This window comes from Cricetulus griseus, chromosome 3 (assembly GCF_003668045.3).
Source record: "Cricetulus griseus strain 17A/GY chromosome 3, alternate assembly CriGri-PICRH-1.0, whole genome shotgun sequence".
NCBI classification, from domain to species: Eukaryota; Metazoa; Chordata; class Mammalia; order Rodentia; family Cricetidae; genus Cricetulus; species Cricetulus griseus.
Genome location: NC_048596.1, coordinates 95994132 through 96017764, shown reverse-complemented (window position 1 = coordinate 96017764; position 23633 = coordinate 95994132). Strand labels below are relative to the sequence as shown.

The following is a 23633-nucleotide window of genomic DNA, read 5'->3' as shown; positions in this document are numbered from 1 at the left end:
TCTAGGATGGCATATAAGGTAGTCATCAATCTCATTATCAGGGAAGGGCATTTAAGATAGCCTCTCCACTATTGTTTAGATTGTTAGTGGGATTCATCCTTGTAGATCTCTGGACATTTTTCTAGTGCCAGATTTCTCTTTAAACCTATAATGGCTCCCTCTATTATGGTATCTCTTTCCTTGCTCTCCTCAATTTTTCCCCTGACTCAATCTTCCTACTCCCTCATGTTCTCTCTGCTCATCTTTTCCCCTTCTCTTTCTCCTAACTCCCACTACTCTCCCACCATGCTCCCAATTAGCTCAGGAGATCTTGTCCCTTTCCCCTTCTCTGGGGGACCAGGTATGTCTCTCTTAGGGTCCTCCTTGTTTCCCAGCTTCTCTGACAGTGTGGTTTGTAGGGTATAATCCTTTGCTCTATGTCTAAAATCCATATATTAGTGAGTATATACAATGTTTGTCTTTTTGTGACTGAGTTAAGGATGGTTTCTTCTAGTTCCATCCATTTGCCTGGGAATTTCAAGATTCCATTGTTTTCTTTTCTACTGAGTAGTACTCCATTGTGTAAATGTACCACATGTTCTCTATCCAGTCTTCAATTGAGGGGCATATAGGTTGCTTCCAGGTTCTGGCTATTACAAATAATGCTGCTATGAACATGGTTGAACAGATGTCCTTGTTGTATGAATTGCAGTTTTGGGTATATACCTAAGAGTGGAATTGCTGGATCTTGTGGTAGACTGATTCCCATTTCCTGAGGAATCTCCATAGTTATTTCCAAAATGGCTGTATGAGTTGGCATTCCTACCAGGAGTGAAGTAGTGTTCACCTTTCTCAACAACCTCTCCAGCATAAACTATCCTTGCTGTTTTTGATTTTAGCCATTTTGACAGGAGTAAGATGGTAATTCAGAGTTATTTTGATTTGCATTTCCCTGATGGATAAGGATGTTGAGCACTTTCTTATGTATCTTTCAGCCATTTTATATTCCTCTATTGAGAATTGTCTATTTAGTTCTATACCCCACTTTTTAATTGGATTTTTGTTATTTTAGTGACTAGCTTCTTGAGTTCTTTGTAAATTTTCGAAATCATCCCTCTGTCATATGTAGGGCCAGTGAATATCTTTTCCCATTCTGTGGGCTGGAGTTTTGTCTTGCTGACTGTGTCCTTTGCCTTACAGAAGCTTCTCAGTTTCAGTAGGTCCCATTTATTACAACAAAATATCTTCTAATTGTTGAAGCACTTGAATATTTTATTTTTACATCTCCATAACTTATTTCAATTTGTCAGAAAATCATTGCCTTTAATCCCAGGACTCAGGAGGCAGAGACACGGGGATCTCTGTGAGTTCAAGGCCTGTCTGGTCTACAGCACCAGTTCCAGGACATCCTCCAAAGCAATACAGAGAAACCCTGTCTTGAAAAAAAAAATCATTGCCTTAAATACAATATATATTTATCTTATTAACTTCACTTTCTATAAAAATGAAAATTTACAATGCAATTTAAAGATTCAATAACAAAATAAGAAATTAGCAAGTATAATGAATTTAATATTTTCTTTTGCAGATAAAGTTGCTGATAATTCCTAGGATGGGATAGTTTACCCAAGACTTTCTAGAGTTTTGGAGATGTAGGTTTGCAATTCTAGATTACACACATAAGAACCTTCAAAGAAATGCTCTGGAATCCTATCTCTGCATTTTGGAGTTTTTCCTAGTTATTACATACTAAACTTGAAATATCCCTAGTTTAAACATGGTAAACAATACAACGCATCACTATATTTCATTTTTCTATATGGTTGGTATTCCTGGCTTGGAAATTTTTCATTGCTTCATCAGCATTCCTGTATGTTTCCTGTTTGTCCTGACCTTGCTGGGGAACAGCATAATCATTGCTACTGTCAAACTAGAACCAAGCCTCCACCAGCCTATGTATTTCTTCCTTTGCATGCTGGCAATGAATGATATGCTTCTTTCTTGTTCCACGGCCCTGAAAATGCTTCATATTTTCTGGTTTGATGAACACTGGATTGAATTTGATGTCTGTCTAACACAAATGTATTTTATCCATTCACTTTGCATTTTTGAGTCATCCATCCTGGTGGCCATGGCTTTTGATCGCTTTGTGGCTATTTGTATACCCTTACATTATTCAACCATCCTTACAACATCTATGGTTATTAAACTGGGCTTAGTTGGCTTGAGCCGAGCTCTGTTCATGGTTTTGCCATGTCCTCTTCTGATTAAGAGGCTGCCATACTACACAAACTACATTATTCATCATGCCTACTGTGAGCATATGGCTGTGGTGAAGTTAGCCAGTGCTAACACTCTCATTAACAGAGTATATGGAATCTCAGTGGCCCTTTCAGTGATACTGCTGGATCTATGGCTCATAGCCACATCCTATGTAAAAATTCTCCAAGCTGTGTTCCGGCTTTCTTCCCAGAATGCCCGCTCCAAAGCCCTGGGCACCTGTGCTGCTCATATCTGTACCATTCTTGCCTTCTATACACCTGGACTGTTTAGCTTCCTAACTCATCGCATTGGCAAGAATGTATCTCCAAGTGTCCACATCATCTTGTCAAGCCTATACCTTCTAGTACCTCCCACAGTCAATCCTTTGGTGTATGGTATCAAGACAAAACAGATTCGGGATCGAGTGCTGAGCCTCTTCTCATACTTGAAAATTACTAAATACTAAATTATTAAAATTACATTTATGATGGAAGAATATGCCTCATGAAATAATGGGGTCCTAACTTTTGCTACTGTAAAATCCTGCTTTTCTTTTATGGTGATTTTCACAGAAGATATTTGTGGTGGGATGCAATATTTTGTATAAATATTCTCATTTTAATTTTATGTAAACCATGTCAATGTATCTTTTCATTTAGTGTCTTCACATTACACAGTCCTGGTTCAGATTATGTGTATATTACCCATCATAATATTTCTTACTGTAATTTTCTCTATAGATATAAGTTTATAGGAGAGATTGTCTGCATGTTTAATGCCAAATTTCAGTGCAAAACCAAACGTAATGATTTCTCTTTTAGTTTCATATTTAGAAGTTTGAATACTGTCACTGCAGTCTGCAATTTAGAATAATTCACAGCAGCTGTGGCCATCTGCTCAACAGCTGTAAGAGATCAAGCCTGTGAGTGAAAAATTTATATCCTTTATTATGCTCAAGTATGATGTTTCTGTGTCTAGTGTCAGCTTTGTTTTTCAATGCATTATCTGATTTATGTCTTTGTTGAAAAAACTCAAAACTGCTCATGTGTCTTCCTTTCACCAGAGAAGTAAGTTCAGCTAGCAAGTTTCACTTCAACAACTAGAGAGTCAATGAATATAAGCAACATGAACTTACTTAAAACAAGAACATTTGAAGCAGGTATGTATTTTAAGGACAAATCTTATGAGATATGGAAATTAAATAAGGCAAAAGACTTGAGTATATGTGAAGAAAAAACATTACATAGAAGGATAAAACTAAAGCATCAATATTGTATCAAAATATTTAATTTATACCTGATTTTTTAAAAAAATTCAGACTAAGATAATATATGTTACCAGAAGAATGAGAGAAATGAAAAGCAACAACAGCAAAAGGATATGCTGGCAACTGGGGAGAGGTTACTAAAATACTAATGGTACATGTAGATCCTTGTAAAGAATATGGGTGGAATTGTGGAATTGTTGGAATTGTGATGAGTGTGTTGGAACTTTTAAAGCACAATTAGTTTCTTTATAGAAATGAAAGAGATATAATACTAAAATTCTATATATAATCTCAGTTAAATAAAAAAGAAGACATATAGAAGAATAAATAATAGATCAAAATTATTGCCTAACTCTATCAAGGAAAAAAATCTATTATTCGTGTAGATAAAATAGATAAAATAGAATAGATTACATGTTGTAGTCAGAATTTAATTTTTTATATGGAAAACTTGGTATTGCTTTTCAACGTTGATTTTTATTTAAAAAAAGATGAACAGTACTTGTATCTCAACTAGAAATTTAGAGATTTTTTCTATTAATAATTGAAGTCATTTCTTGAATTTTTTGAGAGCTTCAAATTTGTGCTCTCTTCCTGATTGAGGTTTTCTGAAACCCAGTCATTGACATAATACAATAACAAAAAAGAGGGGCTGTCTTCAGCATAAGTATTGATTAGTTGAATTTACTGTTAGTTGCCAAATAATGAGTTCACTGAATCATTTTGCATTTTAATAGCATTTATTAATGTATCATGAATATATATGCATATATATGTAAAAACAGTACTTGAAAATGAATACATGAGTATGAAACAGAGTAAGGATAGATATATGTGTAGATTTTAAGGGAGGACAGTAGAAAGGAAAATGATGTAATATAATCTCAGAAAACAAAATAAGTAACATTTTTATTACATAATATTTTATTACATAGTGATACATACATAATAAATAATTACTTCATTTTTCCTTTTTCCTTAACTCCCTCCAAACACTACCATGTGACTTGTACCTTATTTAGTTCCTTCTTAAGGCCTTTGTTTTATATGTTGTCCTACACACACACACACACAGTCGTATTCATGCATATACTTAAATATATAAATACACTTTGTTCAGCTTGTGTAGTGTATGATTTCAGGGTTGACCACTTGATATTGACTAATGAATCCAGGGGCTGTTTCCTGGGCAAGCTATTTTCTTTCATTCTCAGCATACCTTAGTTTCCTGTAGGTTTTTGTCTAGGCTTGGTGACCCATGAGATGTATGCCCTTCCATATTCACATATCTTTTTGTGTTTTCCTTGTTCAAGAAGCCATGTTATTAAGACTTTATGGGTATCATTTTAATGACATTCCTAGAAGATGTGGTCTCATAGCCAATTTCTGTTTCTCTAGTTCTTAAAATCTTTCTTCCACAATGTTTCCTGTGCCTTGTGTACAGGAGTTGTGCTGTGAATGGATCAACTTGGATTGGGTACCCACAATCACTTATTTTCTCCTTTTTGGTTGGTTGTGATTTTCTATCATTGTTTTTATCTTTTACAGAGAAGATTCTTCATGATGGGAGCTACACTGATCTATGGGTAGAAGCATAAACATTTAGAATGAGGTTAGAAATTACACTAGTTTAATAAAGTGGTGGCTGTAAGTTCTCCTCTGTGGTGATATATTGTTTATGATCTAATAAAACCACTGAGGATCAAAATGCCAAGCCAGCCACACTACTTAGCTATAGAAGCTGGGTGGCAGTGGCACACACCTTAAATCCCAGGACTCAAGAGACAGGCAGATGGATTTCTGGTGATTAAGTCCACATTGAACTAAACGAAATTGATCCAGTTCTAAAGACAAACAGCTCACACAGAGGTTATCTCAGCACTTGGGGTCACATGCCTTTTAAACCAGCACTTGAGAGGTATAAAAGGAAGAAGCAAAGGGTCTCATGAGAGAATTTGTCTTTTGCCATGCTGAAAAGAGGCAGTAGTCTGGGATTGGAGTCTTAACCTTGATGGAGATAGGATTGCCATTTCAGTCTGATGTAGAGATAAGAACTAATGGCTTGTCGGCTTCACTTCTCTGATCTCCAGGTAAAAGATTGAACCCCATTTTCAGTCTGTTTGTCTTTTATTTATCATGTTACACTTCTCAAGACCCATGATCTTAAAAGCCCAGATAATTGTCTGGGTTTAAAGTACCTTCTTGCCAAATCCAATTAAAAAGCTGTTGATTACAACCAAGAAAAGACTGCCACTATGGCACTTTGTTTTAATTCATATGTTTCTTTTTCTTGCCCTATTGCTCTGGCTAAGAATTCATGCACTATGTTAAATAAGCAATGAGAGTAGAAATCATTGTCAAGTTTATTATATTATGGGGAATACTTTCATTTTTTTCTACATTTACTACAAATGTTAGCTAGTTTAATCTTATATACTCTACATATATTTAGTAATTCATTATTCATTTCATCAAATGAATTTTGATTATAATTTTCCTGATATCCTCCCCTTAACTTCTACATTGATTAAATTTAGGCAGTGTGGGGGAAACACAGTAGGAGTTGAATGGATATGATGTATATTACTCATATATGAAATTGTCAAAAATCAAATTGTCTAAGCAATATCTGTACAAGATCAAGCCAGGCAACAGTGTCTAGTGTTTAATATGTCAATATTCTAGTTTCATCTGAACTTAATTTTTTTCTTCAAATTTCATTTATGTCTTCTTGTGTCTCTCTTTGTTTATTTGCAACAAATATTTGGGTGTGGACAGATGCTGGAAGAGGGCCTTGGATGCCCTGGCCTGAAGTTACAGTTAATAGGGGACTTCACAACTTGTAAGTTAAACTTGTGTCCTTTGCAAGAATGGCAAACAGTCTGAAATGCTGACTTATCTCACAAGCCCCTTAAAAGATTTTTTTATTAATTTAATTTTTGAGAATTTCATATATGAGTAATATAAGTCATTATATCCATTTAACTCCTCCTGTGATTTTCCCCACTCTGCCTAAAATTTATGACCTCTTCATCTTTAATTATCATTATGTACACATATTTGTATATATGTACACATTTTAATGAATACATCATGTGGCAAAACATTGCTCATCTTTTGACATGTGTAGAAATAGGAAAAACTCTTATGTTAAGGAAATTAAATTTTAAAAGACAATCGCTGTGTTTTCTTATATATGTTGAATCTAGATTCATCCAAATGGCTTTCATGATGCTGGAAGGTTGTATGCATGCTATTGGGGGACAAAAACAATCAATGGTGTCAAAGCAGTGAACCCTGTTAGCTATACTAACAACTGTTCTGGCAAGATAATCACCTGATACAACTAACACTATAAGAGTAACTAACAAGTTTCTGACTAGATTTAACACCCACTCTCACAAAGCAGAAGGCATACCAGGTGCCAAAACTGATGCTTAACTACACCAGGATGGTTGTGATCCTAGAGGAAAAACTAATACTATATTACTCCTCAATAAACAAAATATTAAGTTATCCACCACAATATTCTTATCTTTTAATCATTGGTTAGTGCATCTCTTACTCCTCTTCTTTTTAGAGTAGACAGATGGCAATTTATATAGAGAACTACAACTGATCAATGTATAGAGAAAAAAAAGACAGTAGAGAGGACATTGGTATCAGACTCTCCAATTAAGCTCATAGTCCATCATGGAAGACAGTATGGAAAAACTATAAATTTGAATTTTTTTATTTGAATTAGAAACAAGATTGTTTTACATGTCAATTCCAGCTCCCTTTCCCTCCCCTCCTCCCATACCATTCCCCCAACTAAAACCCTACCTATCACATACCCTTTCTGCTCCCCCTGGAGGGTGAGGCCTTCCATAGGGTGTCATCAGAGTCTATCATATCCTTTGGGCTAGGGCCTAGGCCCATCCTGTGTGTCTAGGCTCAGGAAGTATCCCTCTATGTTGGATGGGCTCCCAAAGTCCATTCCTATGCTAGGGATATGTACAAGGGGCCCAAATTTTAACAGCCAGAGGACAATGGTATCAAACCCTCCAATCCAGCTCATAGACCATCATGGAACACAGGGTGGAAAAATTGTAACAGCCAGAGGCAGCAATCTTCAGTGGGGAACTACCTGCTGGTATGACAAGGCCATTGCACACATGACCTCATAGCAGTTGTGACTGCAAGCACAAGATCTGAACAGAATCAAGGCAGCCAAAATAATAACATAGATCTGGGAAGACTTTTGACATCTTCAAATAATCTGAAGTGCTATTGCCAGTTATGGTTGCTAAATCAGGGAGAGTCAGATTTTTCATGGACTCAGCCCAAGAGAAGCTACTCATGCTCCAATGTGATAGTCCTATACCATGACTACATGTAATTCCAAGTGAACTCATTGTGATTAAAGATGAGCACATAAAGTTGATGGCTAATGTTAGAGGGGAGTAAATTGTGAGTGGAATTGATCAAGATCACTATGTTCATATGAAAATCTCAAACTAAAAATGAAATGTCTAAAAATATTATTGGGCAGGAAGCCAAATTGAACGGGTTGACTTGTGATTCATTAACTTCACACCTGTTTTTATTTATTTCTTAATGTGAATCAATAAAATTTCTGTACTAATCAGTAAATGAACTTTTCTAAACATTATAATGTGAAACTCTTTTGGAATTCAAATAAATAACTTATATTTAAATCCAACTTCAATCCTAATTGGTTGACCTATGACTGAGCTATTCAGTAAATACTGGAAAGAAGACATCTGGTACCATTTATCGAGGAATTAAGGCTTTTGGGGGAATTAGCAATAGTTAGTCATTTCAGTCTAGTAAAGCTATTCATCGCAGGGCGTTGGTGGCGCACGCCTTTAATCTCAGCACTTGGGAGGCAGAGGCAGGCGGATTGCTGTGAGTTCAAGGCCAGCCTGGTCTCCAGAGCAAGTGCCAGGATAGGCTCCAAAGCTACACAGAGAAGCCTGTCTGAAAAAGCAAAAAAAAAAAAAAAAAAAAAAAAAAAAAAAAAAAAAAAAAAAAAAAAAAAAAAACCTATTCATCATCTCCTCTGTAGATTTCCATTAAGGCAATTACCCAATCATAAGGTACATATATTTAAAACAAAAACATTTTCTCATCTTCTGTATTTTGATTATAAATAAAGCACATTATAGAGTACCAATATACTTCCCTTAAAAGCATGTTATTATATTCCAATATGTAAGGAGCTTTGAAATTGTCTTCCTATTGTGAATAATAAAACCTGAAGAAACTGAAAAGTGGACAATTCTCCTTAGTTTTCTTATGCATTTGGAGTGTCTGAGATGATAATGTAATTACAACATTCTCCCTAAACAATTACACTAGATAATCCATTGCACATCCCATAACATCAATTTTTTTTCTTATTGTGACTTTATCTATTTAGCAAATAAATTAGAAAGACTGGATCCCACTAGGACTCAATGACTTTTTCGTCTTTGCTTTTGTGAATACTGCATAGATGAGGTGCATGGATATACATGCAGGCTGAACATTTATATACGCAAAATAACAGCAATTAAATCTTTGAACAAGAATTTCTGCTATGCCGTTTTGCATCAGGATAAATAAAGATTAAAATAAGGTACTATATACTTCACAAAGCTCAGCAACATGATTTGAGGAATCTGGAACTTGGAGAAATGATAAATGTTTGAGTAAATATATTTAAACAAATTATAAACTTACCCAGTTCATATATGCATCAATACATCATATTTACCACCTTAACAACAAGAGTTAGTATATATATGTTTGAATTACTTTAATTTTAAAAGAATATTTTTTTATTAATTAATGAAAAGGTTAGATGAAGATGAAAGAAAAGGAGGCAGATAATATTTTTAATTTAATTTAAAATTTTTGGTATACTAATGCCATTTTCCATGCCCTCCCCTACTTCCACTCCCCCCACCTTTCCTCCACATCTACTCCTCAGAGAGGGTTAGCCTTCCCATGGGGAGACAACAAAGTCTGGCACATCACTATGAGGCAGGACCAAGGTCCTCTCCACTATGTCTAGGCTGAGCAAGGTATCCCTCCAAAGAAAATGGGCTCCAAAAAGCCAGTTCGAGCACTAGGGATAAATCCTGGTCCCACTGTCAGTGGGCCCACAGATTGCCCAAACCACACAACTTTAATGTAAATGTTGAAAAACTGAAGTCCCTTTAGCATCACAGTAGCATATCTGCAGAAGTATCTAAAGATCTGTAGCGTGGACATTTGGTCTACTTGAATATGCGGAGTGGAATTGTCTATGTATGACTTCAATAACAGAATGATACTCACCAGGCTTCATGTGTTTCAAATAACTCTAGACATCAGTTCATAATTCTCATGAGTCTCGTCTCTCATTCTTCCATTTCTATGTTCAATAATAATGAATAACACACACACAGAAAGAAACAGAGACAGAAACACACACACACACACAGAGAGAGAGAGAGAGAGAGAGAGAGAGAGAGAGAGAGAGAGAGAGAGAGAGGAGAGACAGAGACAGAGACAGAGACAGAGAGACAGAGAGAGACAGAGACAGAGACAGAGAGATCCATGAAATTTCCCATTCCTTTGTCGTGAAATCAGTCACAATTGTAGCAATAATTGAACTATGGATGTTGTTATCACATCTGGCATCATCCCACTATAGAAAACAAATTTCTTAAGAATCTGTCTGTGTTATTTGTAAACCATTTGTTTATTTTACCAGTGAGGAGGTCCTAAGACAGGAAAGGACAATTCCATGCATTGGGTCTGAGTAGAAGCCCATTGGAAAGTCCACCATGATTGCCACTGCATTTAAAATGATTGATAGCATCTTAAACTGATATGAACTATTAATTGACAACTTTGTTACCCTTCATGAATCTCCATGAGTTTATTGGAAATCAAATGATTTATTTTTACCTCATTCAAATAAGCCAGTGTATTGTGTTTTATTTCAGTTAGCATCAAAATAGTGGATTTAATTAAGGCATATTCGTGTGTGTGTGTGTGTGTGTGTGTGTGTGTGTGTGTGTGTGTGTGTGTGACTTCACATTATGTTCAACACCCCTAAACACACATGCCATCTGTCAGCCCTCCTCCCATTTCCTGCCCCCATTTTCTCATAATCTTGAATTTTTTGCATTTTATTCTTGGATTACTTCACTTTTTAACAATAAAAGGCATATAGCCATTTCAGTTTTCATGTATGTAACAAGTAATAAGACTATAATTGATGTCTTGAATTATTTCCTGAGTCTTTCCGTTGCATACTTGTGTCACAAAACAAGTATATAATGAACTGGATTTCCTATATTCCTATATTTCCACATTCATTATACTGCCAATAATATGTATTACTAATTCCTATTTGGTAAATCAGAAAAAAAATCTGAAAATGACTGTTTTCATAAAAGTTGAGATTAGAATAGTGGTTACCAGAGGCTCCAGGAAGTATAAAGGCAGGAAAAGGTCAAGAAATATATCCATGGAATCAGTGTTACAGTTGGACAAGATATAGCTCAGATGACTCTTTTTACAGAGGATAAATCTAGTCAACAATATTGAGTTTTGTATTTGAAAAATACTAGAAGAGAATATTTGGAATACTTTCTCCAGGATAAAGATCACTGTTTAAAATAAGGAAAGTGCTAATTATCTTCGTTGGCCATTAGTCAATCCATACATATATTTAAACATCAGAGTGTATTCCATAATTATTATGTGTTATTAAATAAAAATGATGAATATATAATTGAACAATATACGTATTTAAACTAAATGTATTGCTACAATGAATGACCAGTACTATAATGTCTTTTACATATAGGAAAATTACTTGATGTAATGAACAAACATAATCTTTAAATAACCAGGCTATATGCAAAATTGCATTGTTAGGCTATTTTATCATTACCACCTAAAACTATAAAACATACATTTTTTAGCATATCCACTGATATTTTAGATCATGAACAAATACCAAAAAGAATATTCAATCCTCATTCTTCTGATTCTTTTACTTGTTCTATAATTCACTTTAGCATGACATTTTGTTTTCTTCTGTTGTCTGCAGTTAGACAGTTTGTTTCTTAGGTTCTACCTTGTATGCCCTTTAAGTTCTTTTCATAATCGGATATAAATGAGATATTTAGAAAGTGAAGTATATACAATGAAATAGACACCACATTGTATTTGAACTATTGTAACAGCTCTCATCTATTTGACTTTCAAGCTGTCTACTTCTTAATTGGTTATGTTGAACACTACTGGATTCTTTAAGCATAAGATTACCTCTAAGGAGACTAGATTGGAATTGTTTCTACTTTTATAAAAAAAAAACTATTTTTTAACTGTGACATAACAGTTTAATGGAGTAGCTAAAGCATCTTTTAAATTTCTATTGAACAAGATAAAAAAATCGTAAAACCTAGAAGTGTTCATAGCTTAACTTGCAGTCAACTGGCATTGAATCTTGAATGTTGTACACTTACAAAATGTCTCCTTCAACACATTATTTATCCATTCAATCTTTCACTAAGCAAATATTAATCAAATGCCTAATATAGTAAAATAGTGCAGTCATAAGAAGGGATGTACATTGAAGAGACAAATAATTGTGCCTAAAAACATTACACCTGATTATGTATTTTCTAAACGATTTGTGTCAATAAGTTACAAACCTGAGCAGTGTCTTATTTACCATTTATTTCTCTTGAACTCTAATAAAAATTAATTGTATTCAGTGATATATCAGTTACAATAATGTCTACATTAGTAGTAATAATTAATATGCAGAAGAGTAACTGTAGCTCCAGGTTTTTAACCCCATGGGAGAAGATTTAGTGACCCTGGGTATCTCCAATGGTTGCTCCACCAGACCGGAAGATGCGCAGAATCTTCACTCGGATCTGCTTAGTCTTTATGGTATAAACAACTGGATTGAGCACTGGCGGAGTGAGAAAATGAAGATAAGACAGCAACACACGACTGCACGGGGAAGCCCACTTGCCAAATCGGTGTATCATGGACAGGCCAATCATAGGTGTGTAGAATAGCAGTACAGAACAGATATGGGAGACACAGGTGTTGAGGGCCTTGAGGCGCTCGGTCTTGGAGGCAATTGACAGCACTGTGTGGAGGATCAGCGCGTAGGAGAGAACAATGAGCACAGAGTCCACACCCAGGGTGGAGAGAACCACAAAGAGGCCATAGGCACTGTTGATGTGGGTGTCAGTACAGGCCAGCTTCATAACATCTGGATGCAGGCAGTAAGAGTGGGAAAGCTGGCGCTTCTGGCAGTAAGGCAGCTTCTTCAGCATGATGGGGGCAGGGATATGGAGACCAATGCTGCGAACCACAATGGCCAGTCCCAAGCTGGCAATCCGAGGGTTGGTGAGGATGGTGCCATAGCGTAGCGGACTGCTGATGGCCACAAAACGATCAAAGGCCATGGTCAGCAGCACAGAGGACTCCATGATGGAGAAAGTATGGATGAAGAAAAGCTGGGCAAGGCACATGTCTAATGCCACCTCCCTGATACCCATCATGTAGATTGTGAGCATGGTGGGCAGTGTGGAGGCAGACAGGCCCAAGTCTGTCACTGCTAGCATGGACAGAAAGTAGTACATAGGCTGGTGCAGGGAGGATTCTGACTTTACAACCCACAGAATCAGGCCATTTCCTGCCAGAGAGGCAATGTACATGATGCACAGAGGAATGGAGAGCCAGACATACACAGCCTCAAGGCCTGGGAGGCCAGTCAGAAAGAAGAAGGTGCTGGAGTGGTTGGAGTGGGCCATGGCAACTAAAGGAAGGCTCCAAAATCAAGTGCAATCACAGGACCTGATCCCAAGTGATTTTCTGTTACAACTTCTGAGAGCTGGGTCTAACGAAAACTCTTCAAAATGTTGCTCTCAAGTCAAAGAAATCTAATTTATATCAGCCTTTCTTTTAGTTCATAATTAAGGATCCCTTTAAGAAGATGAATTTGTTTAAATGTTAGAAGAAAGTTTTGTGCATAGTAAGACTGCAATGCAAATATTTTAATGCTTAAATTGGAAGTAGGCATATGTCCTTAGAAATAAGCTAAACCTGTTGGTTCCAAGTCTATACTACAAATATTGGGAATTAAATTCAGGCTATCTCCCAGCATAGCTTTTATATCAAACCTAGTCCAGAATTCCAGGTCCCTTTTTTTGGTCCCTTTTTTTGTTAATTTCTTCACATTCCCCTCCTTTTCCAAAGCAATAACCATGAAGAATTCAGTCATTTCATCTACATAGAAAAATACAGTTGCAATTCATTTCATATTTCTTTCACTGAAAGCACTTTAGGAAACAATTTTATATGTACCATTCAAATTATTTTTAAGTTCTATTTGCTTTATTTTGTTTGCATAAATATGATACATGCCTGTATCCATGTACACCATATGTATTTCTGGTTCCTGCAAAGGTCAGAAGAGTACAGTGGGTCCTCTGGATCATGGTTATTAGCCATGATGTATGTGCTGGAAATAAAACACTGGTTTTCTGCAAGAACAACAAGTGCTCTAATCCCATGAGCAATCTACCAACCCCATCTTGAGGAAGGTGAGTATTGGAGCAGGAGGGATTAGGTATATGGGGGGAACTATGGAAGGAAAGAGTACATGGAGAGACAGCTGGACTTGAGGACATTTGGGAGGCTGTAGAAAAACTAGTGCAGTGGAAAATTCCTGGAAACTATGAGGGTGACCCTAGTGAGGACTCCTAGTAAGGAGGATATAGAGTCTGAATTTGCCTTTATTTATAGCCAAGCAAGGATTCCAGTTGTGGGACTGGGTTATATTTTGTTGAGTTATTGACTGAGGAGGTTCTATGGAGATCCCCAAACAACCCAGGCTGATACTAGGGACAGCAAGTCACTCTCTGAAAACTGACAGTAGGGCCTCATTGCTAGGAAAACTACCACAAAGCTCATTGAACATAGAGGTTTAGCTGGTGCCTGCTTGAAACCTTCATCCCTATGTCCTAGTCTCTTTGGCCAGAGAAGGAAATCTGTAGGCTAATAAAAGAGAAACTTGGACACCAAACCAGCTACAAAACACTCCACCTACAGTCTCTCCTGCCTTCAAGATGTTCTAGGGTAATGCTGCTTCAGAACTTGTGGGAGTGACAAACCAATGTTTGGTATAACTTGAAAGCCAACAAGAAGGATCCCATGGCTTAAACTGCCTGGATGACCAGGAAATGGACTAGATAGTCCAGAAACTTAGCCTATAACAAAACATGACTAGAAAAAAATAAAGAAAGAAGTAAGGAAGGAAAGAAACAAGGAGAGAGAGAGAGAGAGAGAGAGAGAGAGAGAGAGAGAGAGAGAGAGAGAGAGAGATGGATGGATCAGAAAGTCAGAAAAAAGATTCCTAATGATATCTTCTATACTCCTAGATTTGTGCCTTGTCTCTTAGTCATCAGAAAGATTTCCTTTACAGTAGACAGGAGCAGGTGCAGGGACCTACAGACACACTTTATGTGGAGAGTGTATGTTGGAGGTCTATAACGGGTCCCTTGGCTTGGATATCAGGGACACAGAAGAGGGGGGTGGGAAGATTGTAGAAGTCAGAGGGCATGGTGGACACCAGGAGAACAAGGCCAACCATATCAGTTAGCAGGGCTCCAATGGGCTCACAGACACTCAAGCAGCAAGCAGGTGCCTTCTTGGGTCTACACCAAGTCCTCTGCATATGTTTTGGATGTTAGCTGGGGTGGGGAGTTGTGGAACTCCTAACAGTTGGAGCGGATGCATCCCTGACTCTTTTCTGCTCTTGGGACTCTTTTCCTTCTATTGCCTGTCTAGCCTCCATATGAAGACTCTTGTCTTGTCTTATTACACCTTGCTTTGTTCTGTTTGACTGTTATCTCTTGGAGGCCTCCCTTTTTTTCTGAAGAAGAAACAGAGGGGGAGTGAATCTGGGGGAGAAGAAATGTGCGAGGGAAGCTGAGAGGACTGGAGAGAGGGGAACTTGTGGTCAGGATGTATTATATGAGAGAAGAATCTATTTTCCATTTATTAAAAAGAAAGAAAAAGGAATTGAAGTCTATAATTTCATCTTTTGGTCTGTAAAAGGAGGATCCAAGACTAGAAATAATTTTGAGTGATTTCCTGCTTTGAAATATGAATATTGTATTCAGTACCTGAGGACAAACATCGAGTTCTGATTAATATACTGAAAAGTCAGAAAGCCTATTATCTTTAAAGATTTATTTTTATTGTTTAATTATGTGTGTATGCATGTGATTTTGTGCACACCAGACTTAAACTCTCATGAATTCTTTTTTGATTTTGTTCTTTTTCTTTCATTTCTTAAGTTGTTTTCCTCTTATAACTTATCTCCTTGCCCCTCAACTGGATGCTTGTGATTTTATGCAATAGTGAAACTATGTCAGGTACTATTTTAGATACAGGGATTGGAGCTGTAACATGTTCAAATAATGAAGGGGAAAAGAAGCATCACAATCGATATTATATCCAATATTTGGAGAAAATAAAACAAAGGTGAAAGAGACAGTAATATCATGCTAGATTGAGAATTTGAGGAATGAAAAGAAGCATTCATGGTGAGAAGATAAAGCTCACTCAATCAATTCATGTCACCCAGCCGAATAAGTGTCAGCTCCCTACTATACTAAACATATATCTGTTTACCCTAGCAATAGTGAAGCAGAACTGGTAGCTTTAGCATAATGGAAACCTGTAAATCATGCAGCATTTTAGGTCTCTCTCAATCCCCAGTGAGTTATTGTTTCCTGGGTTGAAGCCTTGCCTTTGGTGTTTCAACTTGCCTTAAGATGAATGTGTTGCATCCCAAAGGCTGAACTGCTACCACCATTAGGTGTAGGATTGCAGTGTAGACAGCTGATGACAATTGTCAAAGTCCCAGTGAAACAGATCTAGGAGAGAAATCAGGGCACCCACACCCACAAAGAAAGAGTTTGATCCTTACAAAAAAGTGCTAAGATGGTTCCAGCAAGTATATTTATATAAACTCAGATGTCTTTAGTATTAATTATTAAGGACCAGAATCATAATTATAATAAATATTTATGCCAAGAGTTGACTAAGCATTTACTGGGAAAATAAACAAATTTTCACTAAGATAATCTGTCTGGCTGCTAATCTCCTGGGATGTTGAAAATTGATGAAAATCTGAAAAAAGACAGATATATTTGAGGGCATTGACTGAGAATAACTGGGCATCCAAATGTTTCTATAACAGAATAATTCTTAAATTTAGACTGTAATTTTTTTAATTGAACAGAAATATTTCTTTAACAAGCTGAAAGGGTCTCCTTTTGTCTATAAATCACAGTTACAGAGGCATAAGTACAACAAATGCCCTTGTAATGTTTGTCAGACTTTGGTTTTATTATCTTTTGGAAAGAAATGATATATGAAAATAGACAGTCACTAGATTTTTTTGTATTTCTGTATATATTAAGCTTAGATACTGCCTAGAAAAGAATTTGTGATTGTATATACTCATTTTTCTTCTGTTTTAATTATTTATACATGCTTTATGGAGGTGAGGGACAGAATTACAAGCAGAGGAATGTTCTTGAAAATTCAGGCCATATTTCTGGTGTTGGCTTCAACACAAAGACAAGAGGAGAAACAGAAGTAGGCTAAAAGTAGCACTTAAACATGAGATATTTCTCTAAAAATGTCAAGAAGGTACTATGGGATTTATCCTTTGCAGAAACTCTGCATCAGGCTCACTAGTAGAGTTTCAGTTAGCTGGGATAGGATGGGGATAACAAATTCAGAAAGCCATGCTGGACTTTCCAGCATTGGTGTCTTTACAATTAGAACAATAAATTTCCCTCCCATACTAGAATGAAATAAATACAAATAAAATTTTCATGTCCAAAATATTTTCATGTATATTACATATTAATATATGTTTACATATTTGTACCATATAGATGCTATCTTTATACAAAGGGAAATTTATAGATTTATTACTTCTCATAGAATGAGATATTTGTGTGCGTTTATGTGTAAAATAAAAAAGTAGAATGAATGTTCTCTAGCATTCTAGCCTGTTAGAAAGTAGATAATGACTGTTAATATTTGTCTTAATTTCTCCTACGTTCTCACCTTAGATTCAAGGTGTCTTTCATAGATGTTTATTCAAGGAAATAGAAAGAGCTGAATTCAACAGGGATCAGAATAGATTTATTCATTGAGATCATATTTCTTAAAAGAAGGAAAGAAATTAAACTATTTTCCAAGTCAGCAGCTCTACACGATGATTCTGTTTCTAAAAATTTCCCAAATTTTAGTTCAGATCCGCAGAGGTATACATATTAAGACTTCTACCCATTCACATAATGATTCATTTAACTGAGGAATTATTGCTGGTGATTTATCAGTCTATCTAACAATTTTACATTTAATTGACTTTCTTTGCTACAAAAGGACATTTTAAAAATTCAGTAGGAAACCCATTCATTAGTTCCATGACATCTGAAACAAAAATATCCTTTTCTTTACTCTTAGTAGTCAATGGTTTTACTTCCTGTCTCCCTAACTTAATTCAAATTTAACCATTTGTTTTTCAAAACCCACATTATTTACTCACCCACAAGGAAACAAGGACAAAGAGCATGTCTCCTCCTCCTCCTCCTCAGGAGTCCAGTGGCAGGGAGTGCTCAGTGAAGAACAATTTTACAACAAATTAGCCAATGCCCAGGTTGAACCCTGATGAACACAACAGGGACTATGGGCCTGGTGGCAGCCAATGACTTTAATCATGCCATTAAAAACAAGTTTTACATGTTCTAAAGAGACACTGTTATAATTGCTAGTCACATGGTTTGCCAACCATCTGAGGTTTTATTGCTGGAAATCCCTTAAAAAATAGCTAAAAAATACCTGATCAAGACATGAACTAAAATTTATCTCTATTTGCTTGTATTCTTTTCAGTCACACAGTTTCAGTGACACAATTGTGAGCCTATTTTATGTCTATGAACTAAAATAATACAGTATTTATGAGATGTATATATAGTTAACAGCAATCATCTGAAGTGAAACTGTGTTTTGGAAATTCAACACATAAAGCTTTTGAATATTTGCATTTTTTTTTAGATTCTGAGTCCTTCAAATGACTTCACTGGAATAATAAAAGACACTAAGATAGTGGCATTGAGAATTGAATAGGATATTCTATTTAAAAACTCAGAACACTTGCCAATACTAAATCAATAGCTATAATTATATTATATACTAACAATATTAGAATACATAATATAGCTATGTATGGGAATCACTTCTTAAAATTTTTAAATGATTCATTAGACAATTGATATTATCATTAAATCTAAACAGCAAAGCAATTTTCTACCATTGCACATTATACATAAAATAAAGGTTCCAGAAAATTAAGCATTGTCTAAATTTGCTGATATAGCTCTAAAGTTGGACAGTAGAAAATTACCCAGGCTACTAGACACAAAGGAACATAAATAATGCTGTTACCCCTTAAAAAATATTTTACTAAATAATATGTTTCACATATAAGAAAAAAAGCAGAAATCTCAGTCTTAGATTTAGGCTTACGTATTTGGCCACTCTATGATGTACATCAAAACAGAAATTTATAAAATCACTGGTGCAACAATAAGAATACTTTTTCATGAGGTAAACAATGGCTCTCTTGATTGGATTAAAGGACTACTCAACAGGAAGTCCCTGGAAACTTGGTCCCTGCCCATGAATTGGGAGATTCTAGGCTATAGTGAGGAAATTACTGCTATTGTTTTGCTAAATAATCATCCTGTTATACTGCCTTCTAAATATTTATATTTATGTGCATAGATTTAGGCTGCTCTCAGCTGTTGAACTCATAAACTCAATAACAGCTGTGGTTACCTGCACAATATCTGCACAAGACCAAGCCACTTTAAAATAACAATATGGCAGGGGATAAAGAATGTCTCTTTCAGTGGTTAAGAGCACTTGCTCATGTAGAGGACCTGACTTCACTTCCTAGCACCCAAATGGCAGCTCATAACTACTCAGAACTCCAGTATCTGGGAATCTGCTCCCTTTCAGGCATGCACATGGCTAATATACATACATGCAGCCAAAATAGACATATAGTATAAAACTCAGTAAATATATAGTTTTTAAAAATTTCAGCACATAGTGGCAAGGGGCTCCTATCCTTCACTAAGGAGCTAGTTAGCAGCTAATGATACTATGGAAGGAGGGTCACTTTTCTTTGTTGGAGTAACCACTAATAGGTTGTTCACTTCCTAACTGATAAGCATATACCCCTGTGCATACTGACAACAACAATTGAATGTAATGGGTTAAAAATTTACATATACTGTCATGGTTTCTATAGGTTCATATGTGTATCAACCCTGTGGTGCCTGGAAGACTGTTTCCTTGCAGTCATCCATTACCTCTAAGCTCTTATGGTCTATTTGCATCTACTTCCACATAATTCTAAACTTTGAGGGAAGGGGGTTGATAATGACATCCCATTTAGTGCTGAATGTGCCAGTGTGTCTCACATTTTGCACATTGTCTAGTTGTCACTAGAATGCACAAACTGAATAATAAAAGACACTAAGACAGTGGCATTGAGAATTGACTAGGATATTCTATTTAAAAACTCAGAACACTTGCCAATACTAAATCAATAGCTATGATTCTATTATTTACTAACAATATTAGAATACATAATATAGCTATGTATGGGAATCACTTTCTAAAATGGTTAAATGATTCACTAGACAATCAATTATTATCATTAATTCTAAACAACAAAGGAATTTTCTACCATTGCACATTATACACAAAATAAATGTTCCAGAAAATGAAGCATTACTTAAATTTACAGATACAGCTCTAAAGTTATGGAGTGTCATCAATAGGTGCACTATATTTCCTACACATGGTTCATGTTTATATTCTTTAATTGAAGCTTTTTACTTCAATAAAATGGCTCAAAATCACGGTGATCAAATGGGCTCACTCTGCCATGTGTTCTCAGTGTAGAATTCTCCTTCCTTCTCTGAGGACCTAAGACAAACTAAAAACTTATACATTTATACAACATCATTCCCCAGCCCTTGAAGAATTTCATGCCTAGAAAGTAGCATTATAATTTGTTTTCTTTACACTTTAATCAAGAGGTAGCCTAGTGCACTTGAATACATTCATAGCAAATAGCTAGGATGGGATTTGTATTTTGACATTGTATTTTTTCTATCTCTCCATTACAATATTTCAAATGAATTTGAAATATGATCTGACCTTAAATATCAGCACTTAATTTCCTAACTAACTGATTGGTATTTGTTTTCTCACTGAAGCAATTTCATCAGGGAAGTTTGTTAAGTCAGTCTGGGAAAGGAGCCATTATACATTGGGTCAGTTATCATAAAAAACATCTTTCTAAGTTTCCAACCAGCTTACTTCTTAACATTGTTCCCACAGGATTAAAGGAAATATGAGCTGTACCCTGAGTAATTTAGTCAATAGCTATAGTGGTCCTTGAAAACATGAAATTTCTATGTGTATATTGAAGAATAAGGGGCTTGGTTAACTAGACTGAGAAAAATCGATAATGTTGAAGGTTCTACCCATTTCTACAATGATAACCTTTAAGGAAATATGAAGTTGCATATTTAGTGTATGAAGCAATATAATTCAAGAATTAATAATTTTATTTCTTTAAATACACATAGTATAATTTGGGACATTGATTCAGTTATAGTTTTCATTGGCAATCTCTAATTTATGATTATTATAAAAAACAAAAGTAAGATATACTGCGATTGAACATATTTGTCACTATTTTTAAATATTCCTGAGTTTACATTTTCAAAATTCTAGATGTTCAGGAACAGACTTTAGATTTTGCAAACCCCAACTCTTACAATTTGTCTACTTTTATATGTCAGTGTATAAATAATCTTAAGGCACAATAGATTCTCCTATAATAAAACTTTCATTGATAAAACTGACTTTTGAATAGTAAAAATTATGATGTAGGGAAGAATCCATACTCGGTTCCTGATGATGTGTCTGAATAATTATTTGACTGGTGAAAGTGGCACTCTGCTACATTGTAGGAATGCCTCAATCAGCCAGCCTTTACTTAGGATTGAGGAACTGTCCAATGAAATTTCAATGTTTCTTGGGATGGAGCATCTTTAGAATTCGAATCCTGATCTCTTTGGTTTTCACACTATAGACAATTGGGTTGAGCATTGGTGGCATAAGAAAGTGAAGATAAGAAAGAAGCATGTATACCTGAGCTGGTAGTTTCTTTTTCCCAAAGCGATGGATCATGGACAAACTCACCAGTGGGGTATAAAATAGAAGGACAGCACAGATGTGGGAAATGCAGGTGTTTAAGGCTTTAAACCGTTCAGCATTAGAAGCAATGCTCAAGACTGTCTTTAAAATTAGCACATAGGAAAGAAGAATGAGCACAGCATCCATCCCCAATGTAGAGAGCATGACAAATAGCCCCAAGCCACTGTTGATGACTGTACTGGAACAGGACAACCTTAGAACATCAGGATGAACACAATAAGAATGAGACAGAGCACTGACAGGCTGGAATGTCAGCCTTCCCAGGAGCACAGGCAAAGGCAGATGAAGAGCAGCACTTCGGATCACCACAGCTAGTCCAATGGCTCCAATACGTCTTGTTGTGAGGATGGTGGCATAGCGCAAAGGCTCTCTGATGGCCACACAGCGGTCAAAAGCCATGGCCAAAAGAACAGCTGATTCAATGACTGAAAATGTGTGGATGAAGAAGAGTTGCATAAAACAGGTTGCAGCTCCTATCATTCTCTGGCCCAGGAGAAAAACAGCTACCATTGAAGGCAGTGTGGAAGCTGAGAGGCCCAGATCAGCCATTGACAGCATAGAAAGAAAAAGGTACATAGGTGTATGGAGGCTGGGCACAGACTTGACAATGTGCATTATGGTTATGTTGCCCAGCACAGAAAGAATGTAAATTAAGCAGATGGGAATTGCTGTCCAACAATGCGAAGCCTCTAGTCCAGGAAGATCCATCAATATGAAAAAAAAGTTGCTGGAGTTACTATGTTTGGAAATAGCCATAACTCTGGAAAAAGATTGCCCTGGAAAACTGTAATGGAAACAAAAATAAATAACCTGTTTATTCATAGCACTTACCTTGTATGATATCTTAAGTGGTGTTGCTGCTCTGGCTGCAGAGTTTTAGAGATACACTGCTGAATCCCATTCTCTCAGTGGTTGCTACACTGAAACAAAGCAGACTCACTTCTTAACAATTGCTTTATTTTAAACAGCATATTTGGATCATTAACATGAAGAAATCTGTTTTTTCATCTGGAAGGTTCTTTAACATTTGTAATTTAAGGACAACTGCAAGTTTAAAACATATGGCCTAAACACATGAAATGCATTATTTCTGATAGTAGAATACAGACATGTTTCTAATGGATATGAACAATTGTGCTGAATAAGTTTGTGGGAATTAGATTATGAATTATAAGTAATTAATACTAAATTATATTATCAGATACAGCTTTTGTGCTTAACTGGTCCCAAGGTATTCCAAATAAAAACAGTGTCAAAATATATTTGAAGAGGTTTGACTTCAAGTGTTCATTGGCTTGATTTAAATACTTTCTCAATCATTATGCAAGGTATTAACTGAAATTTGGGATAGCAGGTATGAATATATGAAACATAGATATAAAAAGTAGACAACATTCATATTTGGAAAACATGTGTTGGTGGAATCATGAATCAAACCCCTTTCTCTATAGTAAATATTGGTAATAAGAGCAGGTATCATCTGGTTTCTGCCTTTGAAGGTCAAATGACTTACTGGTCAATATAGAGCATAGATAAACTAGATCAAGAGGGCACTGACTTTAGACAGATTAAATGTATCAGTTATTAATCTTCACCATTTTCTCCATTCTCATTTGATTTAAAATGATCCCAATGCTGTCAAGAACAGTTATCAAAAAGAAGAATAAACTGAAATCTGAGGATGTGGTATTCAAGGGAAACCTTAATCAAATATCAAAATTGTACA

The 23633-nt window shown here is 35.9% G+C and overlaps 3 protein-coding genes across 3 annotated transcripts; 1 reads left to right on the top strand and 2 right to left on the bottom strand.

Moving 5' to 3' along the window:
* Positions 1 to 1756: 1756 nt before the first annotated feature.
* LOC100764599 (olfactory receptor 52K1) lies at positions 1757 to 2707 on the top strand. Its single transcript, XM_027408005.1, has one exon. The coding sequence runs from the start codon at positions 1757 to 1759 to the stop codon at positions 2705 to 2707; it is 951 nt and encodes a 316-aa protein (XP_027263806.1).
* A 9662-nt stretch (positions 2708 to 12369) lies between these two features.
* LOC100764894 (olfactory receptor 51G2) lies at positions 12370 to 13338 on the bottom strand. Its single transcript, XM_027408006.1, has one exon. The coding sequence runs from the start codon at positions 13327 to 13329 to the stop codon at positions 12370 to 12372; it is 960 nt and encodes a 319-aa protein (XP_027263807.1). The 5' UTR covers positions 13330 to 13338.
* Positions 13339 to 21715: 8377 nt separating this feature from the next.
* On the bottom strand, positions 21716 to 22663 carry LOC100765180 (olfactory receptor 51G2). Its single transcript, XM_027408007.1, has one exon. The coding sequence runs from the start codon at positions 22661 to 22663 to the stop codon at positions 21716 to 21718; it is 948 nt and encodes a 315-aa protein (XP_027263808.1).
* Positions 22664 to 23633: the final 970 nt, after the last annotated feature.